The 13,499-nt window shown below is 45.2% G+C and overlaps 2 protein-coding genes across 3 annotated transcripts in view; one reads left to right on the forward strand and one right to left on the reverse strand.

The window, feature by feature from the left end:
• Positions 1-13,499, reverse strand: part of LOC117450830 (protein SPMIP3-like) — a 349,252-nt gene that overhangs the window by 31,206 nt on the left and 304,547 nt on the right. The window lies entirely within an intron of this gene.
• akt3b (v-akt murine thymoma viral oncogene homolog 3b) overlaps positions 1-13,499 on the forward strand; it is a 29,350-nt gene that overhangs the window by 5,466 nt on the left and 10,385 nt on the right. For both annotated transcript variants that reach the window (XM_034088779.2, XM_034088788.1), the window contains exons 2-7: positions 1,316-1,794; positions 8,169-8,294; positions 8,393-8,504; positions 12,387-12,531; positions 12,690-12,821; positions 13,256-13,321. In XM_034088779.2, the coding sequence (XP_033944670.1) occupies positions 1,749-1,794; positions 8,169-8,294; positions 8,393-8,504; positions 12,387-12,531; positions 12,690-12,821; positions 13,256-13,321 (627 nt within the window). In that variant the 5' untranslated portion in view covers positions 1,316-1,748. The remainder of the gene's footprint in view (positions 1-1,315; positions 1,795-8,168; positions 8,295-8,392; positions 8,505-12,386; positions 12,532-12,689; positions 12,822-13,255; positions 13,322-13,499) is intronic.

Genomic DNA, 13,499 nt, shown 5'->3' on the forward strand with positions numbered 1-13,499 from the left:
CTGGGAGGGGTGAAGTGAAGATAGAGAGAAGGTTTGGGAGTGAACCAATGAAAGAGGAGTTAGGGCAAGGGAGGAGGGAACAAGGGAAGGTGTGGCAATAGATGAGGAGGAAGGAGACAAGGAGGAAGGGGGGTCAGATGAAGGGAATCACCCCAAAAATGTGTATTAAAATATGGTTGGAAAAGTGCTCGATAGAGAGAAACATATATGCTCAATGTCTCAGTTGGTTGTTCGGTCTCGATGCCAAAGAGTAGTCACACACACCTATCACACACCTATCACATCTGCCCAGAGACTAAGGGGATATTTTCAAATTGTGTAATTAGTTTTACTTACATTTTGAATACTTGCTTGATCAGAAAATATTGACAGTAATATATATTTGCAGAAGAAGTTGGATTAGGGAGGGAAGGAGTCAGTGAGGAATGGAGGGGAAGAGGAGAGTGTGAGGAAGGAGAGAGGCAGCCAAGGAAAAGATGGATGATTTGGAAGAACAGAAGGATCTAGTAAAGGAGGGTCGAAATAAGGAAGGGAGGGAAGGAGATGGTATACAAGTCAGGGAGAAGTAGTTTGAGAGAGGAGGAAACAAGAGCAGGAGAAAGATTGATCAATGACTGAGGTACAAGTGTATATTGAAGGATTGACGAGGGAAGGGAGGAAAGAGAGGAGGCGAGGGGGAGAAAGTAGATAGTCATAAAGGGAAGTAACGACAGAGCTAAGTAAAGGAAAATGGGTCCCATGGAAGGTTTAAGGGAGAAAGGGAGAAACAAATAAAGTGCAGGACAACATTTGAGGTGGGGAGTGATGTAAGGAGGCAAGGAAATGGGAAAGGAGAGAGAAGATGATGGGAAGGAAAGTAGGGGCATGGGAAGGAAGCAGTTGGAGAATACAAGTAAAAGGGAGGTTTCCAAAATCTCAGGAAGGACTGAGAATAGAAAGTTGGGGAGAAGTGGTTAAGAAAGGGCTGATAGAGAGAAGGGGAAGAAAGTAATGGGGGTAGGAGGAGACAAGGAAATGATGAAGAGGAAGGGAAGAAGGGCGGGAGTTAAGAAAGGAGGGATAAGAGGAGGTTAAATGTTAAGTAACGACTGATGGAAAGAAGGAATTATTAAGGGGGACCGAAAGAAGTTGGTTAAGGTAGAAAGTGTGAGGAGGCAAAGAAGGAAGGACACGAGGATGTGAGGAGACAGGAAGTGTGATTTAAGACTCGGAACAATAAGTGGCGTCCTGCTGTGCGAAGGAAACCATCCACTAACCTGCTGTGTTTGTTTTGTTTCCTTCCCTCTCTCCTTTCTCTGCCTCCGTTTCCTTCCAGGCTGACTCACCGCGGGAGCGCCTGAACACAGGAGAAGAAGACAAATACAAAGTTTAAGGGAGAAACAGAGGAAGAGAAGCAAAAGGGAGGGAGAGAAATAGGGGAGAAAAAAAAAGCTATTAAGAAGAGCTGAGGGATACTACGAGGGAGGGAGAAACAGCAGAAGAAGAAACAAGAGGAAGTTGGGTTGGCGGGGCGAGAGTAGGAAAGAGAAAGTGATTTTGGGAAAATAAAGAGACATTGTGGGAGACGAGTCAACAGCTCTGCGGTCAGGTGAGAGAGGGCGCAGGTAGATTGGAGGTCGGAGGTCAAGCGGCGGTCAGACTGAAGGCTGACTGAGCTTCAGCTGTCCCCCCCCCCCACCCCCACAACCCTCCCTTCAGCGTCAGCACACTGGGAGAAGTGGGAGGACTGGAGACGAGGAGAAGCCACCATGAGCGACCTGAACGTCATCAAGGAAGGCTGGGTCCAGAAAAGAGGTGAGTCCTGTTTTCATCCAGAGGCGAGTTTTAGGTTTTACTGATTCAACGTTTCCTCAGATATCAAAAGTCAACTTTATTGTCAATCTTTCCGTTTGTGTGTACAGACTAGGGTTGCCAGAAACTGACTGACTGAATAACTAACTGACTGACTGAATAATAATCGATTATTCGATTATTAACTTCCTTTAGACTTGTAAGTTCGAAGTAGTTCCACGAGGAACTCTTTTTACCTGCAGCTTTATTCATCTTTAGTCGCACGTGTGAGGGAGAGGGGGGGGGGGGGGCGGGGGCGGTGTGTAGCGTGCTGCAGCAGCAGTCTGCTCTGCACGCAGGCTTCCTCCAAGTTTACAGTAAAACAAACTGGTGGTGTGACCAATGGCCATTTATTATTAAAAAATAAATACATAAATAATAAAAAAATAAATAAAAGAAATCCATTTTTAAAAATAATATTCGATGATGGAGACTGTAACGAATATTCGAATAATCGAATAATCGCTGGCATCCCTAGTACAGACAGATCGAAAAACCGTTTCCCACAATCCCGAATACAAAGATATTGATTCTATATGAAGTTTAATGATAGAAAATGCAAATAATCAACATTTTATTTTTGATTAGATTAGATTTACTTTATTGATACAAAATCGGGAAATTGCTTTGTTACAGTTAGGGATGCTCCGATCGCCAGTTTTGGGGCCGATCGCCGGAATCAGTATTCGCCGATCGAGTGGGCGGGGCCTATGGGGATCTTCCATTTAAAGAAACTCAGTTAATGCTCATTCACTGGAGCTTCCACAAACAACAACCAACATAATTATTACATTCAAATGAAGTTCATTATTCAAGTTTACAGTAACTTTGGAGAATAACGCGGAAGTGCTCTCTTTTCCTCTCTCTCTCTCTCTCTCTCTCTCTCTCTCTCTCTCTCTCTCTCTCTCTCCTGACAGCCAGTCTGTATCTCATGCAGCTCACTGATCCAGTAATGAGTGACCCGACAGTGAAGAATAAATATATGTAGAACTAGTTTAGTTCCAGAGGCAGATGAAATGGCTAAGTGTGTTAGGTCTAACTCTTAGTGTGTTCTGCTCCGCTCAGCGGTCCGTCTCAGCGGGCGGAGCTGCAGGATTTCTGCTTCACGTTGCATTCCGCTATTTTACTGTCTTTTTCGGACACCTTAAAAGTCTGCCAGACCGGTGAAGCCATTTTGGCGAGCTTATTTTGCCGCGCACAGAGAGAAAAGTGTCATGTATTTTACGTCATGCGATCGGCTCTCGCGATCGGCATTTTTAGAGAGCACCGATCGATCGGCAGAGAGTGAGTATCGGCCGATATCGATGGGCGGCCGATCGATCGGAGCATCTCTAGTTTCAATAGGTATAAAATAGTATGAAAGTAGGAAATAGGAAAAATGTAACATATAAATACCAACAGTAAAAAGACATGTATATAAATAGAGTATATATACAAGTACACAATTTAAAATATACTCACTAGATCACATGTGAATTATTCCAATGCTGAAAATAGTCCCAAAAACAAATGTATCACTTCCTCTTTGTTATGATGATCAAACACTAACATGGCCAGCTTTTTAAAGGGAAATTAATTTGACTTTTTGAAATATAAACTTCATATATTTCAATCTTAATCTATGGCAGTCTTTTTAAATAATAAGAGCGACACATCGTGTGGTTTGGGCGTTATATTTTTTTGGTTGACAGTCAGAAAAATATAGAATAGCCTCCCTAAAGTGGCTCCTTTCCTTTGGCTTCTTCTGAATTCGTTTATTAAATATTGATGTAAACATACCATATCATTGAATAAGTGATGCCGTAGGAGTGGTGGGTGAACTGCCTGGCACAGCACATTGTCGTATTCACGCACGGTTAAAAAGTGCCTTCAGAGTTTCTCTCGTGTTTCCTGTCAAAGATCCCAGCTTTCATTTTCTTTCCTGAATTAGTTTCAGTTAGACGAAGCTAACATTTAGATATATGTCCAAGCAGTTTTGAGAGTCCAGAAGGGGTTTGAATACAAGTTCAAATAATATATAATAATAATAGAGTGAGCTGTAAGATAACATCACCGATCTTTGGATCTGAAAATACGACATCTTCATTTATGCAATTTGCGATAGTCTTGATTACAACTTTGCAAAAAGCTAAAATAATTATATTGGAAACAAAATGTTCTTTTACCGTAAAGTGTTTTAAGCTACCCGTGAAAGTCTGATATCTGTCCATACATCTGTGCATGAAAATGAATTATAAATTAGGACGCTTGGTTGTTACAATATGATTTGAAAGAACACGTTGTCCTGATGGGAGCACCCCAGAGTCACTAGGCAGGAAAAACATAGACTAGTAAGTGTGCTGGTCAGGACTGATACAACTCGTGTTGCAGCCAACACTAGTTGTATTATTTTCATCAGTAACTCAGTAAGATTACAGGAAATGTTGAATACATGCCAATCACTTATTCCCAGAGTTACACAGACCAAAGCCCAGACAATTAAAACTGATGAAGCAGCACATTTGAGAAGCTGAAATACTTCAAATAATCAGCACTATAAAGGCTAAACCAGTTGAGTGTCCCTGGTTAAGGATGCAATATAAATTCCTCTGTTGCTTTTGGTTTCAGTTCACTTAAAGGTCCCGTGGCATGGCCATTTCTACTGATCATAATTCTATTGTTGAGGTCTACTAGAATAGATTTACATTGTTCAATGTTCCAAACTCACATTGGTTTCTCACAGCATCTACGTATAGTCTGTGTATTCACTCTCTGTCCTAAACGGCTTGTTGGAGCTCCCCCCCCCCCCTCCCTGTGAGCCCACTGTGCTCTGATTGGTCAGCTCGCCCACTCTGTTCTGATGAGTCCACCACCGTTACAGCAGAACATCAGTGATTATGTGTTACCATGGCGTTTGATAGCAACCAGGAAATGACACCAGTGATGACGAACGGATGAGAATGCTGCGTGGGGGCTGGGTGCTGTGTTGGCGGGACGTTGCGTGGCTCGCTGCTGCGAGGAGCGGACAGTGTGAGCTGGGTTCATTTCCTGCTTGCGGCGTGGGGTCTGCGAGACAGCGAGACATCGCGAATGGACGCGGGAAGTGGGGGATGTTGCGGGGGCTGCAGCACCCCCATCTGCGAGGCTCCACTAGCCTATTACCATTATCTTATTAATCATCATAGTCAAGTTAAGTACATTGTGTTTATATTGAGCCAGGCTATTACAGATGTTTTACAGAGTAGGTTTTGTCTGTGAAGTACAGACCATCACAGCAGCCATGTTTAGTCATTTTGAGCAGGATTTGACGGTCTGGCTCCAAAATGTTTTCTTTACGTTCCCCTCAGATAAAGGTGTTGCCACAGCTGACATTATCTGACAGAACGGGAACAACAGCACTAAGATGTCGCTTCTCCTTTCTGTAGTTTTCACACAGAGGAAGCTGAGTTATTGCAAACATGGCGGATGTGCTTGACTCCTTGTGGGTGTCTGTGTGTCTGTTGGTCTGAATGAATGAATGTATCTGTGTGTCTGCCGTGGTTAATGGGTTTTTGTCGTGTAGGGAAATTAAACATGTTCCGCCTCAGAAGACTGCTGCTCTCTGGTATTCTTCAACTGACTTCCTTTTCTTGTTCCCTTTTATAATTTACCTGACTTCTCACACCAAAGAGCCAGAGTGTTGCATTTACACGCTTCATTGTAACACGTATTTTTCACACAGGAAACTTTCTAATTCTCTCTACAGGGGAAGTGTTCAGATGATATATAGGGCTGATTCTACAGAAACATACGTTACCATTCAAATATATAATTATAATAGTATTTTTTTTAAATACTTAATTTCCAAATTCATCATTATAAACATACTCATACTTAACGGGGCTCTATTATACTCATGTTCAGGTGTATATCAGTATGTAGTGTCTCTACATGTCTCCATGCTCTAATGTTCAAAAAGCTCTTTATTTTCCTCATACTGCTGTGCTGCAGCACCTCTTTTCACCCTCTGTCTGAAACCAGAGCCCAGTCTGCTCTGATTGGTTAGCTGGTCGGCTCTGTTGTGATTGGTCAACCGCTTAGCGATGTCCCGCCCCTTAGCCTATCAGTACAATGTGCTGGAGCGCTAGCCAATAGAAACAGGGATCTTAAGCTTTGCAGACCGATGGAACACACGACTGCAGGGAAACAAAACACCTTCTTTAAAACCAAGATGTAATTATTATGTGGTGTGCAATTGGAGCACACATGTAGCTGTTGTTGAGTCGTTTGTTTACACAGAAATGAAAGCAACAGAGAACTGGCTGAATCTCTTCTTCTGCAACTTTCAGTCAATAAACAACCAAACTGTTCTTGCTCTTATCTTGTTAGAAGTGGGACGGAAAGAAACAGCTTGGTAACTCTCCCGACTCGTTCTATTGACTCTTTAATTGGCACTATGTAATTCCGGAAACACACAATTTAGTTATTCATCCAGAAGTTGTGACATAAGCTTTGGCTAACAACAACAACAACAACAGCACATCCTGAGTTTTGTAAGCAATCCCAAAGAGCTGACGGAAAGTAGTGTGTGACTGGTCCATGCTACGACATAAGCCCCGTGTTTTCAGGTGAACTCACTGCAATGGGCCCGGAGGGAACACACAGTCAGAAGAGTCGTGTTTTCACGCAGCTTAGTGTGGCCAGCGTGAAGAACGGCACTCAAACAATGGCTGTTTACCTGCCAGACGGAGAGCAGGGCTTAGCGGAGGTGTGTGTGTGTGTGTGTGTGTGTGTGTGTGTGTGTGTGTGTGTGTGTGTGTGTGTGTGTGTGTGTGTGTGTGTGTGTGTGTGTGTGTGTGTGTGTGTGTGTGTGTGTGTGTGTGTGTGTGTGTGTGTGTGTGTGTGTTGTGTGTGTGTGTGTGTGTGTGTGTGTGTGTGTGTGTGTGTGTGTGTGTGTGTGTGTGTGTGTGTGTGTGTGTGTGTGTGTGTGTGTGTGTGTGTGTGTGTGTGTGTGTGTGTGTGTGTGTGTGTGTGTGTGGTTTCTCAGTGGCACTATGAGCTTTCAGAGGATGACCTAACACTCCGGTTCCTTCCTCTCCGTCCCACACAAGTCCCCCAATTGTTTCTTGCACCTCTGTGTGCTCTTATACTTCAGGCCAAACGGCCTCTCAGAGAAAAGCAGCCTCTCCGGGCTGTTTGAGAGCAAAACTCAAGAGTTCACACGCAGTTCAGGACGCTGCGGAAAGTGGGCTGTAGAAACTGAATTTTCGAGAAACACAGAAAATACATTATTGATATATCTGGAGCCTCAGTTGTACAGTATGTACATTATTCAGTGTAGTCATGAGTTGCTGATTCAGTTGATGAACACACCTGTAACAATCAAAGGTGTTTGGAGACTTGAAATGGCATCTTCTTCACTGCTATGCGCTTCTTGCTCGGCAGGATATCGGACAGGACGTCACATATGGAGGAACCAATTCAATCTGTAAACAAAGGGGAATTCAGTCAAAGGCCACGTTTTCAGATAGGACATCAAGAGGGGCAGCATATTATTTGTACTCTTTTTTTTAATCAAAATAAGATAAGGTACATCTTAAGGTAAGGTAATCCCCAGTGGGAAATCAGGTCTCATCGCAGCATCATTCATGAGAATAGAACCAAAGCAAGATAATAAAGACTGGTCGAATAGGGCCTTACATTTGGGGGAAAGTTGCCCCTTTCGCACCTTCTACGTCCTGCTGAACCGAAATGAATTCACTTGATATGATATAATAAAAAAAGGCAGGTATTCTCCGTATTTAAGTGTCTGAAAGCAACCTTTTTTTAAATGTTTGCGTAAATAAATACTAAAATGATGAATCGATACTAATATTTGTTTCTGTTAATCAAACAATTAATTATTGGACTGTTTGTCAAACTGCCAATTTAGTTAGTTAGTTATAACACCCCTCCGCAGAACACAGACGAGAGGTGAATGAAGTCGGACTGAATAATGCAGTGAGGTGACGGCTCAGCTTCATTATCAGGCTAATGCCGACATTAGAGAGACGGGCTTCTCCACATCAATAAAAAAGAGATTGGCTCGCGCTCCAACACATTGTACGTGATAGGCTAAGGGGCGGGACATCGCTAAGCGGTTGACCAATCACAACAGAGCCGGCCAGCTAACCAATCAGAGCATCTGGTTTTAGACAGAGGGTGAAAGAAGAGATACTGCCATACAATCCACACTCATATTAGTCAAAGTCAACTTTATTGTCCATCTTTCAGTTTGTGTTTACAGACAGAGCGATGGAAATACCGTTTCCCACAATCCCGAATACAATAGAAGTGCATATGTAACCGGTTGGTGTCCCTTTTTTATTCTCCTCCTCCAGGTGAGTACATAAAGAACTGGCGACCGCGTTACTTCCTGCTGAAGTCAGACGGATCCTTCATCGGCTACAAGGACAAACCGCAGGACTCGGACCTGGCGTACCCCCTCAACAACTTCTCTGTAGCAAGTAAGACAGTCCGACTCAACAGGCAACATGTTTCCCGCCCTGGAGAAAGGACCCCACTTCTCTAAGTGCCCTCATCCCTCTCTCTGTGGTTCTTGCAGAATGCCAGCTGATGAAGACGGAGCGGCCCAAGCCGAACACCTTCATCATCCGCTGCCTGCAGTGGACCACCGTCATCGAGAGGACCTTCCACGTGGACACTCCTGATGAGAGGTGAGCGCCCATCCTCTTCATCCTCCTGATCCTCATCCTGATCCTCCTCCTCCTCCTCCTCCTCCTCCTCCTCCTCCTCCTCCTCCTCATATCTATCTGGCCTGATTGTACCCAGGGAGAAAAGGGCTAAACTAGCTACAGTAAATACCTAGCACTGAATGTGAATGATTGCCAATATTTCAAAGTTGCATTTGTTATATTTTGGATCATGAGGTCAATTCTCAGCCAAAATTATATTAAAGTTTCACAATTAAAACCAATTACAATAAGAAATAGGTTTATTGCCATAAACATTTACACACACAGGAAATGCGTCTCGTTTTTTGGGCAGTAATTAGAGGAAGATAAAAGCAAGTAGAAGAATCCTAAAATCAAAAATGGTAGAAAAGCCCTTTCCATAATGGTTGAAAGGTTTGTGCAGGAATGTGCGATATATTGACCAGTGTTCCCAGTATGGAGAATACTGCACGCCTCCTTACAAGGACAGGCAGGCGTGCACATCTTGCTCGCCTCTTTACACTGGCTACCAGTCAGTTTTAGAATACAATTGAACATGTTACTGTTTGCAGACAAAGCCCTGAACGGTTTGGCCCCCCCTACCCGGCAGATCTTTTAGGTCGGCTGACGGATTACTTCTGGTAGTCCCTAAATCAAGGTTGAAGCAGCGAGGAGACGGAGGCCGTTTCTCAATGTCGAGTATACCTGCTGCAAAGCCACTATTTCAAGTATACTACGTCATCGAGTGGCGCCGAATGCTGGGCATTTAAACAGTCCTTCGGCGCCACTCGATGGCGTATATACTTGAAATAGTGGCTCTGCAGCTGGTCTACTCCACATTGAGAAACGGCCAGAGCCTTTGCTGCTGCAGCTCCAAAAGCATGGAACGACTTGCCCCTCCAGGTTAGACTTGCTCCAACTCTGCCTGTTTTTAAATCTCCTTTAAAAACCCACTTCTTCTCCCTGGCATTTACAGACCAGGTGGCACTTGCTTTTACATTTGGGATTTTACCTTACTAGTGTTTTTACGTCATGTCGGAGTTTCTCAGTCTGTGGCTTCTGATCTGGTTTCATTGTCTCTACATGTGTTTCATGTCCTGTCTGTTTTTATGTATTTATGGTATGTTTTTATACAGTTGTTGATGTACGGCACTTTGTTCAACCCTGTGGTTTTTAAATGTGCTATAGAAATAAAGTGGATTGGAATATTGAATATTTGCGCAGAGTTGACCAGAAACACTGATTGTGTGGAGGAGCTGCGACCTGAAGCCTTTCCGCTTTGGAAAGGAAACCTGCCTCGCATGTTAAACATTTGAAAAGGCGTGGCTTTAGGGACAAATCAAATGTGTGGTTTTCAGTCCTGAACGAGTGTTTGTCTCAGCAGTGAGAAGAAAGACAGGAAACAGGGGGGGGGGGGGGGGCCGCGGCTCCACGGCTCCACTCCAAGTTTTACACGGTTCTCGTTCAGAAACCCGATATAATGTACATATCATGACTGATGACCTGTCACTGGACTCCGCTCACAACATCCTCCAACAGCTCACATGAGTTGGACCTTCCATTGCCTCACACGGCACAACATGTGAAAGGAAACCAACAAGTTCAATGTCGTTCTGAACCTTTTTCCTAAGTGTTATAGAAGCACTGGGAAGTAACTGGTTCACGTTTCTATTCAATACAAGCTAGTGAGGAAGAGAAACATCAAGACAAGTCATTCCTCTGTTCCTCTGGGGGTCCGGTGATGTTTCCGTCTCCCCCCGGCCGGCAGGTTGAGAGGAGAGTCTTGCAACAAATAAAAAGTAATGCCAGTGGTTTTTGAAAGATACAAAGAAAAGTTACTCCGAGTAAATAAATCTCAAACTGAACACAAAACCTTCAGAAACGCAATAACTAAGAACAACCGTGAAATGAGCTCCTGCTCCTTTCCAACGGGCGCTATAAATAAAAGATAAATAAAAGCGGTATAAGTGTAGGCCTACATGTTATGCTTTAAAATAACTGCCATATGTGGAATAAATAAATAAATGTGTTTCTCTTAATATCTATACATTTATTTATTATTAAAGAAAAATAATTCATGAAATAAAATGGTCTGCCAAGAGGTGCACACATATATAATATAATACATAGTCATTGGTGTTATAAGCGTAGTATTCTGTGCAACAGGCTGAGTCTAAAGCTCAGAGGGTGAGTCTAGAGCTCAGAGGGTGAGTCTAGAGCTCAGAGGGTGAGTCAGAGGGTGAGTCAGAGGGTGAGTCAGAGGGTGAGTCAGAGGGTGAGTCAGAGGGTGAGTCAGAGGGTGAGTCAGAGGGTGAGTCAGAGGGTGAGTCAGAGGGTGAGTCAGAGGGTGAGTCAGAGGGTGAGTCAGAGGGTGAGTCTAAGGCTCAGAGGGTGAGTCAGAGGGTGAGTCAGAGGGTGAGTCAGAGGGTGAGTCAGAGGGTGAGTCAGAGGGTGAGTCTAGAGCTCAGAGGGTGAGTCAGAGGGTGAGTCTAAAGCCCAGAGGGTGAGTCAGAGGGTGAGTCTAAAGCTCAGAGGGTGAGTCTAGAGCTCAGAGGGTGAGTCAGAGGGTGAGTCTAAGGCTCAGAGGGTGAGTCAGAGGGTGAGTCTAAGGCTCAGAGGGTGAGTCAGGGGGTGAGTCAGAGGGTGAGTCTAAAGCCCAGAGGGTGAGTCTAAAGCCCAGAGGGTGAGTCAGAGGGTGAGTCTAAGGCTCAGAGGGTGAGTCAGAGGGCGAGTCTAAAGCCCAGAGGGTGAGTCTAGAGCTCAGAGGGTGAGTCAGAGGGTGAGTCTAAGGCTCAGAGGGTGAGTCAGAGGGTGAGTCTAAGGCTCAGAGGGTGAGTCAGGGGGTGAGTCAGAGGGTGAGTCTAAAGCCCAGAGGGTGAGTCTAAAGCCCAGAGGGTGAGTCAGAGGGTGAGTCTAAGGCTCAGAGGGTGAGTCAGAGGGTGAGTCAGAGGGTGAGTCTAGAGCTCAGAGGGTGAGTCAGAGGGTGAGTCTAAAGCCCAGAGGGTGAGTCAGAGGGTGAGTCTAAAGCTCAGAGGGTGAGTCTAGAGCTCAGAGGGTGAGTCAGAGGGTGAGTCTAAGGCTCAGAGGGTGAGTCAGAGGGTGAGTCTAAGGCTCAGAGGGTGAGTCAGGGGGTGAGTCAGAGGGTGAGTCTAAAGCCCAGAGGGTGAGTCTAAAGCCCAGAGGGTGAGTCAGAGGGTGAGTCTAAGGCTCAGAGGGTGAGTCAGAGGGCGAGTCTAAAGCCCAGAGGGTGAGTCTAGAGCTCAGAGGGTGAGTCAGAGGGTGAGTCTAAGGCTCAGAGGGTGAGTCAGAGGGTGAGTCTAAGGCTCAGAGGGTGAGTCAGAGGGTGAGTCTAAGGCTCAGAGGGTGAGTCAGAGGGCGAGTCTAAAGCCCAGAGGGTGAGTCTAGAGCTCAGAGGGTGAGTCAGAGGGTGAGTCAGAGGGCGAGTCTAAAGCCCAGAGGGTGAGTCTAAGGCTCAGAGGGTGAGTCAGAGGGTGAGTCTAAGGCTCAGAGGGTGAGTCAGAGGGTGAGTCTAAGGCTCAGAGGGTGAGTCAGAGGGTGAGTCTAAGGCTCAGAGGGTGAGTCAGAGGGTGAGTCTAAAGCCCAGAGGGTGAGTCTAAGGCTCAGAGGGTGAGTCAGAGGGTGAGTCTAAAGCCCAGAGGGTGAGTCAGAGGGTGAGTCTAAGGCTCAGAGGGTGAGTCTAGAGCCCAGAGGGTGAGTCTAAGCTCAGAGGGTGAGTCTAAGCTCAGAGGGTGAGTCAGAGGGGGAGTCAGAGGGTGAGTCTAAGGCTCAGAGGGTGAGTCTAAAGCCCAGAGGGTGAGTCTAAGCTCAGAGGGTGAGTCAGAGGGGGAGTCAGAGGGTGAGTCTAACGCTTGTTGTGTGCTGCAGGGACGAGTGGGCCGAGGCCATCCAGACGGTCGCAGAGTCTCTGGCCAAGCAGGAGGAGGAGGGCATCCTCTGCAGCCCCTCCTCCGCCATCGAGAACGTCAACGAGGAGGAGATGGACACCTCCATCGGACACTACAAGCGGAAGGTGACCATCGTCTCAAACAAGACATCGCTCAAAACAAAGACTTTCTTTAAACAAATATGAAGAGGAGATGCCGACACATTCACCCCGTCTCACATCCAGTGTCCTTTCTTTGAAAAGCAAGCTCTTTCCTCACGTGCTCCTCTCTTGTTTGTTCGCAGACGATGAATGACTTTGACTATCTGAAGCTGCTGGGCAAAGGCACTTTTGGGAAAGTCATTCTGGTGAGGGAGAAGGCGAGCGGCATCTACTACGCCATGAAGATCCTCAAGAAGGAAGTCATCATAGCAAAGGTCCTTTTATTATTTACCTTATTTCACTTTCAGAGTTTCAACTGTTTTTTTCATTTTGCTGTGTCTCAATACAAAGAGAGGGAACACGGTAGAAATGCAAACAATTGGAAATAAATAATGAAAGAAATAGATATATGAAAATAAGATGATTAACATACGGTCCTTCCCTGGAAAGCATGTGAATGGTCACTGGGTGGAAATGTCATATTTCAGATTTGAAAGCAAATGAATTAAAGTGTGAAAACAGCAAAAGTGAAAATGCATCACCTTCCGTGTTAGTCGAGAGATGTATATTTAGAGATCTCAGTAACAGATTGGTTTGAAATGGCAGGGTCCCGATGTTCACACACCTCCCTAACAATTACATCGTCCTCCTTGTGACTACAACGAGAAAGTGTCTCCTGACTAATCTCCCGCTCTGTCTCCCATCGCAGGACGAAGTTGCTCACACACTCACGGAAAGTAGGGTATTAAAAAACACTCGGCATCCATTCCTAACTGTGAGTATCAGCATGTCGATGAGCACATTACACGAAGACACACCTGTGCTGCTGTAACACATGTGAATAGATATAAATAGAGAGAAGCAGGGACACATCAAAGAGCTCTCGATAGATGTCGTGCACAGAAAGGAGGAGGCGCAGACCACGAAGCGTCTTTAAAAATAGAAATGTGTTT

The sequence above is a fragment of the Pseudochaenichthys georgianus genome, chromosome 1 (assembly GCF_902827115.2).
Source record: "Pseudochaenichthys georgianus chromosome 1, fPseGeo1.2, whole genome shotgun sequence".
NCBI classification, from domain to species: domain Eukaryota; kingdom Metazoa; phylum Chordata; class Actinopteri; order Perciformes; family Channichthyidae; genus Pseudochaenichthys; species Pseudochaenichthys georgianus.